Source organism: Pseudopipra pipra, chromosome 3, assembly GCF_036250125.1.
Source record: "Pseudopipra pipra isolate bDixPip1 chromosome 3, bDixPip1.hap1, whole genome shotgun sequence".
Classification (NCBI taxonomy): Eukaryota; Metazoa; Chordata; class Aves; order Passeriformes; family Pipridae; genus Pseudopipra; species Pseudopipra pipra.
In genome coordinates, this window is record NC_087551.1 from 32,855,630 (window position 1) to 32,868,970 (window position 13,341).

At 36.9% G+C, this 13,341-nt stretch overlaps 1 protein-coding gene across 9 annotated transcripts in view; it reads right to left on the reverse strand.

The window, feature by feature from the left end:
* Positions 1–13,341, reverse strand: part of LTBP1 (latent transforming growth factor beta binding protein 1) — a 192,408-nt gene that overhangs the window by 118,559 nt on the left and 60,508 nt on the right. For 7 of the 9 annotated variants that reach the window (XM_064648552.1, XM_064648549.1, XM_064648548.1 and 4 more), the window contains one exon: positions 6,259–6,426. In XM_064648552.1, the coding sequence (XP_064504622.1) occupies positions 6,259–6,426 (168 nt within the window). Of the gene's footprint in view, positions 1–6,258; positions 6,553–13,341 lie in introns of those variants that run through there. The other 2 variants (XM_064648556.1, XM_064648557.1) reach the window with 2 other exon arrangements.

The following is a 13,341-nucleotide window of genomic DNA, read 5'->3' on the forward strand; positions in this document are numbered from 1 at the left end:
TTTATAGAACAAAGGGAGACTGGAAAAAAAGGAATGTCTTTTAAATTGATGCTCATAAGTGGTTTCTCCAAAATCATTTTGCATAGGCTCTTGAAGCTGGGAAATACCTTTTTTCCCCAGTATCTTCTATAAGGTAGAGGATAATTTGTAATAATAGTACCACCATTGTTTCTCCTTCTTTCAATTTTAGCCTCTCAGTTCCCTGTCTGAGGAAATATACTTGGCCTTCATTTTGCTACAGCTGTTACAATGCTGCTGCATGAGAAAATATTTCTAGCATGGTCATCATTTATACAGATTAAATTTCAAATTACCAGATAAAGCAGTGGATAAATTCTAATGTCATGATCCTTTTCTTTCTTAGTTTTTTTCTCTGAGGCACACATACTCTAACAGACTGACCAACTTCCTTGACTACTGTTTCAGGAAGTTTAAAAAGTTCCTCTTTTAGCCAAGTTGTCCAAGAATTCTGAAATTTTCAAGTGTCTGCCAGTGTCTGTTAAAAGAAACAATATTTCATCTGGCAGCAAAAAAACCCCATAAACCAACAAAGCCTGACAGGGCACAAATTATAACTACTGCAGGAACAGTAGAAACAAAGCTTTTACCAAATAAGGCTACAAGGTAGCCACCACAGAGACAGTAAAAGGACAAAACTGATAACACTGAACGAATTACAAGGTTCTTACATCGTAACTTCTTCAGACTGTCAAGTTCAAGTGCAAAACTCAAGGACGTTTCAAAGTAAGACTTCACTCTTAGCCACAGAGAATATACTACTAAAAACAGACTGTGAACTATCATATGCTGTTCTTGAGCTAAGTAGTTATTCCAGAAATAAGCTTCTCATCAATTAGGTTGTCTGATGGAACATAATCAAGATGAAAACAAGAGTATTAAAACGAAAAATCAGTTCTCAGTTATGTAACCAAAATGAATCAAAAAAATCTCTGCATGACATTTGTTACCAATTATTTTTAATCCTCCATTGGAAAAGCTACATATACATCTGCTAAGTCTCAGATGAAGCCATAGGAATAGTTTTGCTGGGGCACAAGTTACATAGGTCATACATGATGGGTTATCTACTCAGGCCGACACCATTCACCAAGTAGCAAACACCACTTCAAAAGGGAAAAGAAAGCATCTCTTCTAACATTCTAGCAACTCTTACTAAACCTAGTATAACAAAAAAAAGAGTAAAATATAATGGATAGGAAACTGAACAATGTATACCTAGGAAGTTGCCAAAACAGACTGTGACTGTAAATTCTCAAAAATCCACACAAATACTTCCACAAGCTGTTGGTCTTTTATATGCCTTCACGTGTCATCAAATTCACCTTCAAATACTATTTAAAAAATGCCTTTTCATCAAAATGATACTGAAAAATCTTCCTCAAATGTTATAGTCTTAGAGTTCGTCTTCAGTGTAGCAGGATATGTGTAGTATATATAATTTGGAGCAAAGAAATAACAACTTTATTACATACCAAATTGTATCAAGAAAACACCATTCATTGCCCTTGGATTTCCTGTCATATGCAAACTAAAGCAAAATGTAGTTGGATGGCTTGGCAACAGGCTGGCTTGCTTACAGGTAATTGCCATTTTTAACCAGCACAACTCTTTGATAAGACCTAAAAAGTGCTTGAATAAAAAGAAATGTTGACTCATACAGCATTGATAGTAATTCGTGATCACATGTCTCAATAAAATTCAGAAACTCACATCTACTTTTTGTGAGACAACTGCTTTAAATTTTCACAGTTCTCTAGAATCTCTCCCAGAGAGGAAATTCCACTAGAATAATAGTTACATAGTGAGTCATTTTACTAAATTTCCTATCAATAACCTATTGTTTTAAAATATTTTCTTTTCAAAATTTTCAAAATTTTCTTTCATTACTTTCAACAGAAGTCCAAATAAAATTTGAGCAAAATGTTTCTGCTGCTTCTTGGAAGTTTTTGTCTATATGTAACTGGAAACTTCTGAGCAGCCTCAATTATCTAAAAACATTTACACAGAGCCAACACAGTAAAACAGGAAAAAATTCTGATAGAAAGTTAAAATAGGAAAAGTGCCAAAATTCAGGAAGCAACATAATTTGAGCAGTATTGCAACAGAATATGCAGATCACTCTGTTCTGTGTTTAAAGTTTCAACATTTATGATTAAATATGAAGGACCAGATACATTTTAACTTAGGACACCATGTTCACTTGGAGAGGGAGAAGGCTCTGGGGAGACCTTATAGCAGCCTTCCAGCATCGTAAAGGGGCCTACAAGAGAGCTGAAAAGGGTCTTTTTACAAGGGCATGTAGTGATAGGACAGGGAGAATGGCTCTAAACTGACAGAGGGTAGGTTTAGATTTGATATTAGAAAGAAAGTCTTTACTGTGACGGTGGTGAGATGCGGAACAGGCCGCCCAGAGCTGTGGATGCCCCATGGCTGGCAGTGTTCAGGGCCAGGCTGGATGGGTCTTTGAGTAACCTGGTCTAGTGGAAGGTGTCCCTGGCCATGGCAGGGGGGTTGGAATTAGATGATCCCTAAGGTTCCTTCCAACTCGAACCATTCTGTAATTCTATGAGTCTTTTTCCTTGTTTGACACACGTATTGTCAAGTGCTCAGATACAAAATTCCTACAGAAAGATATGGACTTTCACTGAATAACATGCAACTTTAACTTCTCATTTTTAACAGTTTGAATGAACCGGTTTAAAAGAGATGCAGGGTTGCAAATGAGCAGTGAATATAAACCTAAGTATTAAATGGCTTCCTTTACTGTCATTCCTGCTGAATGAATGAGGCAGGGATCCCATAGAAAAAATAAAATGTAAATCTCTAATTAAATACACATACACAATAGTGAAAAATACAGAAGAGCATGAAAACATTACTTTGGGCATTTACTAATCCCTTACTGCTTCATTTTACAGTAAAAAATTAGTCACTGTCCTCCCACTCCTTACAGAAAGAAAATTCATTTCAAAATTGGAATGTGGAATAATTTTGAGGAGAAACAGGACACATCACTGAGTAACTTCAACAGCAAAAGAGACAGAAATCGCATGTGTTATTCTATTTGCAGCCTTTCCTATGCACACATATCAACCCTGTTTTACAAGCCTCTGCAGATATATCAGGACTGAAATACCATACAAACTGCACATGCATCAATCTAATAGAATAATGAGAATCATCTATTCAGCAAAAGTTTTCACTCAGATTAAATGCTTTCTTCTCTAAGTCAATCGAATATTGGAGGTTGGTTATTTTAACTGTGCAACATATCCCATTCACAAAATGAAATGGCAAAAAACTCCAAAGTTTCACTGAAGCAGCCTGGCAACCAAGGAGATCCTTCCTTTTAAATACCAAGCTTTCATCACCTTCAACTGCAATGCTAGGAGATATCCTTGACAAGAGCCAAAAATCTCAGCTACCTGAAAAGCAGCATTTCCCCCAATCTGCCCCTTGTTGTGGTTTTTTTGTTCTTAATGGCTTATCCGTATCTTATAAAACTTTCAGGAAACAGGATTTGTTTCTTGCCTGGACTCAGTGGTACCAAGCTTCAGCTGAAATGACAAACTCAGCACATTTTAAAAATCTGAAATAGCCCATGCAAAAGCTTGAGGAGCTTCAGTACAGGTATGACAACTTACTTATTTTTGTCTGAAAATAAAAGGAAGTGTTTACAAAGTTCAGCACGAAGTTTATTTTAATAAAAAAAATGTACTCTGGTTCATTAATAGAAATAATAGATTATTAAGAACAAAGCAAAGTGATGTCTAACTTAATCTGTCATCATCAATCTTGTGTACTAGAATGCTATTCCTGCTACAGAAATGCCCTTAAAACTAAAAAACCTAAAGCAGTTTCTTAATTTCCCCACTCACAGTAGGTATCTATTATTAGTAATAGCAGTTAGTTTTCCAAATAGGGCATGTGACTATCTTTTCTGGTTTTAGGAAGAACAATACTTTTTAAAAAGCATACTGAAAAAGTGCTGTCCATTGCTTTAAATATGCATTTTCTAACATGACATTCTGCTTCGTGGTTGCACTTTTAAATGTCAAATGATCCAAATAAGAGTTTCCATGCACTTTGGATAAACAGTAAATAAAGAAGTTTAGAACAGAGACTTAAAAGCAAAAAGCACAAGTAAAATATAATACAGATGTTAAATATATAAGCAAAGTTCAGTATCTGCAAAGACCCAAATTACTTCTGCTTCATGTATCGGGAGACACGTCCATCAGGACAAGCCTAAGCTAATGAGAAGCACTAGTTAGAGAGCAGATATAAAAAATTATTCCAGTAGTATATATATTAATTCTTGATTCAAAAACTCCTGAAAATCTGTGGACAGTGAAAGAACTCAATCTACAGGTGTAGGATCTCTCTTCTCCAGCTATTATGACATTACACAGCATTTCTAACTGGAGACTCTTGAAGTCTTAGTTCAGACATCTTTCTTATTCTTCTGTGAACATGGCAACACTTAGAACTGTGGTGGACCCTTTTTGTCTTTTAAAGATAATAGGGAAGATAGATGGCTGCAGGCAGACTAAAAATCCTTATCCGTGTGTAGCAACTTGTTTTTATACATTTTTAAACATAACGCTCCCTTATCTTTTCACTGAATACTACTATAGACTGCTTTTGTTGAATATTTCTAGCAGCCCATTGTACACAGTGCATCACGAGCTGCATGGCCTGAGGCCAGGCAGGAAGGTGTGGAACACGTCTTCACAGGTCCATTTCCACTCTCCAAGTTTTCAAGTATTTGAGAGAAGGTCTTGTTACAGCACAGATTTACATAGCAGACAAATTACATGACTGCCTGTTCTCAGCATTTCATAATTTCAACAGAAAAATTAGGTCAAATGAAAAGGGGGAAGAATAACCCTATCCTTTCAGAGTAGTCAGAAAATTAAACAAAAAACTTACTTACCTGTTGTTCTTGCCAAAACAGGTAAAAATTCTGTATTGGCAGTAAACACAAATTTAAAGTATTTGATTTACATTCCGTTACAAAATCCTGACTTTTTTAATGCCTCCAAACAACCATAAACAAACCCAAAAATTTGCTGTACTGCAGCAAATCAAAAACATTGATTTTACTATTAGTCCAAAACATGCACCCTTTCACAAACATGCATATTATCAAGGACTGCATTGGTAACTTCAAGGGTTTCACACTGACAGTCTAGTAAGAGTGTTAAAAGAGGGAACTGCTCCTTGTATCATCTGTCTGGACAAAAAGAATAATAATTTGGAACGGCTTCCCCCCCACCCACCCTCAGAGAATAAAATTTAGTGCACTTTAAAAAGGGCAATATTGGCCAGCCTCAGCACTGCCTGCACATTATGTTTATACTAGACAGAGACTAAAATTACAATGTTCATATTTTCAGGATAACTACAAAATACCTTCCAAGAACAGTTAAGGATATCACAATGTAAAACAAATTTAGCAGTGTTTAGGTATGTATCCATATATCTGTATTTCCCTTAGCTTAGAAGACTAATACTTGCACACAAATTCCTATGTAGCATACAGTTAAAATATGCTAATCATTACCCTAGATAGCTTTCAGGATTTGTTTCAACACAGTCAAGCAGTTACAGGGTTTAGTCTGGCATACTGTTAAGACTTTTCTTGAGCAAGCAGAAAGAATAAACAGTAACAAAGGAATTACTGACTTCAGTAACTTTAATTAGACTTAACATTATTTCAGTTTTTAAAAATGCCAAATATGAAATCTGATTTACTTTCAGCAGAAAGAGAAACTTTTAAGCTGATGCATATTTAAAAAGGATTGTAGTTTTAAGGAATTGCTGAACAAATTTTTGAAGCCAAATTCACTGCATTAACTAGATTTTATGTGCATTTGATACCTATTCAACAAGTAAAAAAGAGGAAACAACTTTTTGTGGAATCTGTCATTTTCTCTATTTACTAACACGGAGGGATGAATTTTACCAAAAGCTCCAGCTTAGCATGTTGCAGCCCTGCAGCTGAAAATTCAGACGAAAAATATGGGAGCTTTTTTTCTTCTGAGACAAAAGGAACTTTTGGGAACATTTCTGAAGGATACCAGAAAGCTTGTCTAACATACAATGGTCCCTACTCAGCACAGCCCTCCAAACAAAGAGTAACAGAGGCACAACTGGTATTAATAACAAAACATCTCCTCCCTCTTTTAGTCAAGAGAGGACAGCTAAGGACAAATACAGTTTCTGAGTACTTACCTACTCGGAAGTTAGTGGCTGTCAGAGTGTCAGCAGCATGGCCGTTTTCACTGATGAGGGTGGTTGTATTTCCCTTCTCACAGTTGTTCTGACAGTTGCCTTTGGTGCAAGTCACTTTACAGATGCTGGGTGTAAAGACCACCTTGATGCGACCAGTGTGATTTCCCACTGTCAGCAGAGGCAAAGAAAAAAGAAAAAGTAAACAGATCACTTTGGTATCCATTGATTTCCTTCAAAAAGTTTTCGGGAAAAAAAAAAGGCGCGGGGGGGGGGGGAAAGGCGACAGGTCTACAGGAGGAGGGCAGTCTGCAGTGCTCTCTCTCATAGATCTCCAGTGGTGTCTCTGAAACAGGAGTAGGAAGCTTAGCAAACAGAACTCCGGGATCCGCTCCAAAACCACATTTAAAGTCAAGTCACTGGAGTGGGATTAGTAATCACAATGCTGCACTTTATTCACAGGCAGACAAAGAGCAATACCAAGGGCATGACAGCTTAAATAGCCAACCCTGACAGGCAGATGTAATGTAAAGAGGCTGGCTGTGCACCTAGAGGTGAATAAACTCTTGTATACTCCTACATACTTTTCCTGTTTCTGCACTTATTAAGTCACTATTTGTAGCTCGACCCCTGGAAATGTTTTAGGCATGCGGCATGTCTGAAAACATCTGTCTCAAATCTCCTGGCACCCCAGCCCGAAGTGGTCAAACCTTGTGACGCAGCTGCCTGGACCCATTTTTTCTTCACAGTTTTTTGGCACTATTTTTCCACAAGGATTTTCATACTATAGACTGAGCTTTGTTGTCAGCCTTCGTTTAAGTAATAAATAGCTCAGAGAAAAGGGTGAGGAAGTATCAGTGCTCTAAAATACTGAGATCAAACATGAAAAAGAGCATCTAGCCATTTTTTCATATACTTCCTCACAGTCATTTTAAAAACTTGAATGTAACAAAGACTGCACAAACACTAACTTTTAAATTAAGCTAATTAGAAGAATTTCTTGTTACAGAATTATATTTAAAACCAGATGTATTTGATTCTACATCTAACAGCTGAAGACAAAAAAGATATTAAAACTGCTCATTAGGAAATTAGGGAAAAGCACAGATTCCATTTGCAATTATTTAAAAAGAAAACTGTTTTTCCTCTGCACACTTCCTAATAAATTCAACAAGTTCTTGTAAATATATCATAGCATCTTTGTGGAAAAGATGCTATGAAACCTAACAATGCCAAGAAATGATGCAGAGAAAGAATCTCCTTCCTCATGTCATAAAAATAAAAAAGTTGCTGGATAGTTGCCTAACCTAGTTTATGAAATACCCTCTGGACAAACATTTTTTGAAAATCTCAAGAAAATTAAGAAAATCTTCCCACTTCAAAAGAATATAAAGACTTCTTATTTCTGGCTCTTCATAAACAAATAAATTAAAGCAATTGTGCCAAATGTTTTGTCTACAGTAAAGGCATTCCTCTATTTGAACAGCAGCTGTAGTACATATGTTCCTACCTTATTCTGCCTTAACAATGGTTAGAAAAAGCAGAGCCCAGACAGACACAGGAATAAAATATTTCAGTTAAAGGTCTATATTGTGATTTTAGTGGATTTAGAAGATACCTTGGTTTCTTGCATGCCAAGCATTTCTTACAAAAATTAATATGTCTTTACCAATAAACAGATATAAGTGACTTGTGAACTGCTGAGGGTAGAACTTCTAAGCTTTGCTTTTGTTAAGCACAGCGTCACAAGCAATATCGCCATCTTTGTATTTTATTTGCAAAGTTTTATATATATATTTTCCAAGAAAAGAGTCCATTTTATATTTTATATTTTCAGATGTTTTAGCAATATTTTTCCTTTAGGATGTGATCTAATTAAAAAAACATGGTTATTGAGTCACAAAAGTCAGTCCTGCCTACACTGTAGAAACCAGTATTGGGGGACCTAGACAAGTTTTCCAGCTTAGCTAAAAACAAAATCGGTTTTGTCAGTGCTGGAAGTGAAGAAAATGCAGAGCTCAATATGTGAGCAAATACTGAAACTGGATGGAGGTCACATGGTTTGTGTTGCCATGGCATTGGGGAGGAACGTGGAGGCCACGTGGTTTCATTCTTCTACCTGACACCCAGAAATGTTTTGTACAAACCACAAAGAATGGAAAGTTTGACCATAGTCCCACCCTCAGCACTTTGCACAATAGTGGTTAATAAGGTATAAATAGTATCCCAATTTTCTATCTAACTAGGGGATGACAATTCAACATGAAAATGCAGGTACAGATCAACAGGTTAGTTGTCCCCACCCTCCCCAGAAGGGACATCTTTTGGTAAGCCTTGCATCCTCAGCTACGCTGAGTGATGACACAGGATATTAAGCTTGTGATTGCAATGGTATTGTTCGTGCTATATATAGCTACTCTGAGGTTAACGCGTTTATCACTAGCAACCCAAAAGAACCACCTGCAAATGTTGCATTCAATAAATCGTACTGTTCATGAACCCAACCGGTTCTTTCAAATGTGACTGGATCTACAGTGCAAAAACTATTCATGCACCTGGTGTCCAGTCCATAGTTATGTTTTTTAAATAGTCAGTAAGGCAGTATAGATGAAACTAAACAATGACTTAATTCCCCTACACAGTATTCCGTACTATGGTGTTGAGCACAGACCTGCAGCAAATCTTGGGTATAATGTTCCTAACAACAACAAGAACAAAAATTATCACAGTTTAGATTTTACCAGAAAAACCTGTAGCAAAAGTATTTTAATGGAAGAGATGCCTTCGTATGAGACTCAATGGAAATTGTAAAGTTTGCCTTTCAATCCTTTCGGATGAGGAAATATTAGTATCTAAGTTCAGGAATAACAGCAGTTGAACTGTAGTTTCAAAAACACTGATCAGTTTCTAAATAGCTAAAGAATAACCAAGAAAGAACACTTAAACGCAGCTTTTCAGGGAAGAAGTCTTAAGAAGAACATAGTGCAAGCCCTAGTCCCTACAAATATTCAATCATTATTTAGCAATGTTTTTCACAGAATATCCTGAGTTGGAAGGGACCCAAACGAAGACAGATTCCAACTCCTGGCCCTGCAAAGGATGACGCCAAGAATCACATCGTGTCCCTGAGAGGATTGTCCAAACACTTCCTGAACTCTGTCAGGCTTGGTACTGTGACCACTTTCCTGGGGAGCCTGTTCCAATGCCTTCCACCCTCTGGGTGACAAATCTCTCATATCTATCCTAAACCTCCCCTGACACAGCTTCAGGCAATTCCCTCAGGTCCTGTCACTGGTTACCACAGAGAAGAAATCTCTATCTGCCCCTCCTGTTTCCCTCACAAGGAAGTTGTAGACTGCAATGAGGTGTGCCCTCAGACTCCTCTTCTCCAGGCTGAACAGACCAAATGACTCAGCCACTACTCACACAGCTTCCCCTCAAGGCTTTCACCACCTTTGTCGCCCTCCTTTGGATGCTCTTTCATACTTTTATAGGCTTCTTATATTGTGGCACCCAAAACTGCATTGAAGAGCACTGGCCCTAGAATGGAGCTCTATAGAAATCCTGTTGCCAGCTTGACATAATCCCATTTACTATAACCCTTTGGGCCCAACCTGTCAGCCAGTTTTTCACCCATCACATGAGGTATGCTACTTATTTTGCTATAAAACACATTTAATTCTCAGATATTTCGGTTTTGGTAGTTGCAAAGAGATAGAAATAAGACAGCTTCATATTCTTTAGATGTGGGAAGATTTTCTTGATCTTTCTTAGATTTATGAAAACTCTAATGACACTTATTTTCTTCTCCTTGGCTAGCAGGCCACATCTTTTAACTTCAATTCTTCTGGAGACATTTAGGAAGGATACAAAGCCAATGACGGCCCCTGAAGTGAAAACTGACCAGTGTATGAGGTGGTGATGTTATTATCATTCTTCTCTGCAGTTGCACCTAAGTAGACAGTACTATCCTCACAAATTCTGAAGTTTAGGGACCTTAACAGTGAGCTTAATACACCCAAATTCAAACTGAAAACAGAACACAAATCCTTTTCCTGAAAGGAAGCTTTTAGCAGAAACTGCAAGTTTAGATTCTTGGACTTCCTTGAACCTTCTCCCTTTCTTCCCTTCTGTATTTGGGGTTTTTTTCTCTCTCTTCTCCAAAGGGGAAAATTTAATTCTAAATGAGAAATGATATATTTCAATATCTCTTAGCCGATTTTGCAGTATTAATGTTAAAACCCACAATTTCGTGCTAGAAAAAGACCATTACTACTATAGTCTTGACCTCTTGACTTCGGACTAACTCATATTAAAGGACAGTGTAATTTTAGGGAAGCATATAGATTATTTTCCTCTTTAAACTCTTGAACCTTTACTGATGATGCCACTGTGACATAGACATGACAAAATGTGCAACTTAGATTATCTCAAATTCATTTCTGGAAAAAAAATGATGGTGCTACAGCAACGCACCTGGGATAATTTTTATATATATACATATATATATAAAGAGAGAGAGACAGAAATTTATCATAACTTCAAGACCAATTTTAAACATGTGGAAATGAAACACCTCACTATGCTCTTAAGTATAACACCAGACTGAAGAAATACAAAAATGAGAGCAGATAAATAAATGAGCCTAATGAAAGACTGCAAAAGTAGAAGATACAAACATCAAATAAATGGCAAAGCTACAAAAAAAATGGTAGAACTGGAGATAAAGTCAGACTGCTGTTTTAATAAAGACAGGATAATCAAGATTATTAATACTGGATAAAGCTCCATTCCTGAGCTAGGCAGCAAACACACAACGAGGATACGCAGCCAACAGTGCCATCATCCTGCCTCATAGTCCAGGCTCACTTAAACTTAAGAACTCCATGATACATTTGTCAAAAGAGATCAGCGGAAGAATGTACCCATAATTTCCAAAATCCGTAAAATTCTTGAGCCAGATTAAAAAAAGAAAGATGTCTGGCTAAAGTGATGAGATTTTAGTCAAAAGTTGGCACCAATATATATGTGATTTTCTTTCCATCTCCTTAAGTCACTATGATATAATATCATGAACACAGCAAGCTCCTGCTGTGATAAATTTATGATTTAGCAACAACTGCAGGAGAAATGGAAAATACAAGCAAAAGTATTTCTTCAGAGAGTCCCTTCTGCCCCCACTGTCCATTATGATAAACTGATTTTTTTTTTCTGCATTAGCAGAAAAGGTGAATAAGTTAAGACAAGGCAGGTGGCAGGTTTTATGTCCAGGTGGTCACAATGGCTCACACAGCCGTGCCTGGACAGAGTTGCATAAGGGGAAGAATACCTCCTCAACCTCCTGGGTCCCTGTGTAATGCAACTCAGACTTGGTTTCTTTCTAGAAGAATTTCTATAAACACCTTTTTTTCTTGGGTTTATGGCTGCCCCCACAGATCCAATATTCTGACAGCACTCAATAGCTGTAGTGGAGCTCAGATGATTTGTGGCATGCCTGTGTTTTGTGGGAAGACAACGGGCTAGCAACCCTAGTGAAAGCAGAACTGGTTTTCAGTTAAAAAGATGACTACATAGGTCAAGTGGGGCAAAGAGAATAAAATATTTTAACGTCTCAAAAAAAATTGATGTTAATGTGTGCATGATAGTTTTGTGCTCCACAGTGATGCAATCAAAATGATTCACAATAAAATTAAAAACCAAAAACAAAACAAAACACAAGCAGTGGCTTCTACCAGCCAAGTACACAGTGTAGCTTACACATATATCTCCCATAATCCTTGAGCAAAAATTTCCGAAGCTACTTTAAGAGGGGTTATAGGTATTTGGTGAGGTTTTTTGGGGTTTTGGTTGCTGTTGTGGTTTAAGGGTTTATTTTAATACCTTCACTTATGACAAATATAAGGCAAATCCTTATCCTGAGCCAAATCTCCTGTGGAAACAGAACTACTAGAATTGCAGGCTTTCCATTAGTACCTCCAGGAGTGATATACACTACTCTCTTTTCACAACACCCTACTTCTGCACTGAATCCAGTATATTTTCATATGTTTATCTACACAATGTCATCAGATCTGAAGATTCTATCTTAAAATTACATTCTCTTCCCAAAGAGTGTAGATTATCTCAGGCTATTTCATGTTTTCAAATTATTACCATGATGCATGAGGAGAGCTTTGAAATTAAATCTTCTCGAATCAAAGCCAATTAGCTTTTAAGCCGCTAATAGATTCAACATTTTAAATTCTCAGATGACCAACACCCTCTTTTTTCTTAGTTAAATGCTGACAGAAAAAAAAAAAGGAAAAGGAAAGAAGTAGAAGGAAATTACTCATTTCCTAAAACAGGTGTCTCCCAGTTATTTCACCAGTCCACCTGGCTTAGTCCTTACTACATATGCTTGTTCAGCCAAAATGAAAGATGACATTGTATAAAAATCAACCACGTAAGTAAAATAGTTAAGCTCTCAGAGTTTTTGTCAAATTACCTTTTTCCGCTTGTGACAATATATGAGGAAGTTCTGTCTTGACACCACTTAGTCATCAATTTGAAAGAAAAGGAAAAAAATAAATAAAAACCTAATTCCTGAAGATGAAAACAAGTTGAACTTAGCTATCATATATCTTAGGAATACCATCATCTGAAGATTTCTAATGCTAGAAGCTAAAGAAGAAGGAAAAAACCCAAACAAACAGGAAAAAGAAAACAAAAAAGAAAGACAGACACACTAGATTGACATAGAGACCAGAGTTAGATCTTCCCTGAATTTCAGATTACACATTGAGATGACTTACAGGCCTTGTGAGGCACAGAAAGGACTGAAAGAGACTGAGAGGTCATCCCTCATCTCTTCTTTTTCCCAATAAAACAGCAACATTAATCAAAAAGTTTGTCCAAACTATACTCAGACCCCTTCTATTATGCAGATTCCACAGCCTCCTTGAAGAATTTTTTCCAGTGCTCCAGCCTTTCTTATTTCAAAGATATTCCTTATAGCTAACCCACAATTCCCTTGTAGCAATTCAAGCATACTATCGACCTGTCTTTTTTTTTTTTTCCAGCAAATTCTGACAATATTCCTCTGTGGAT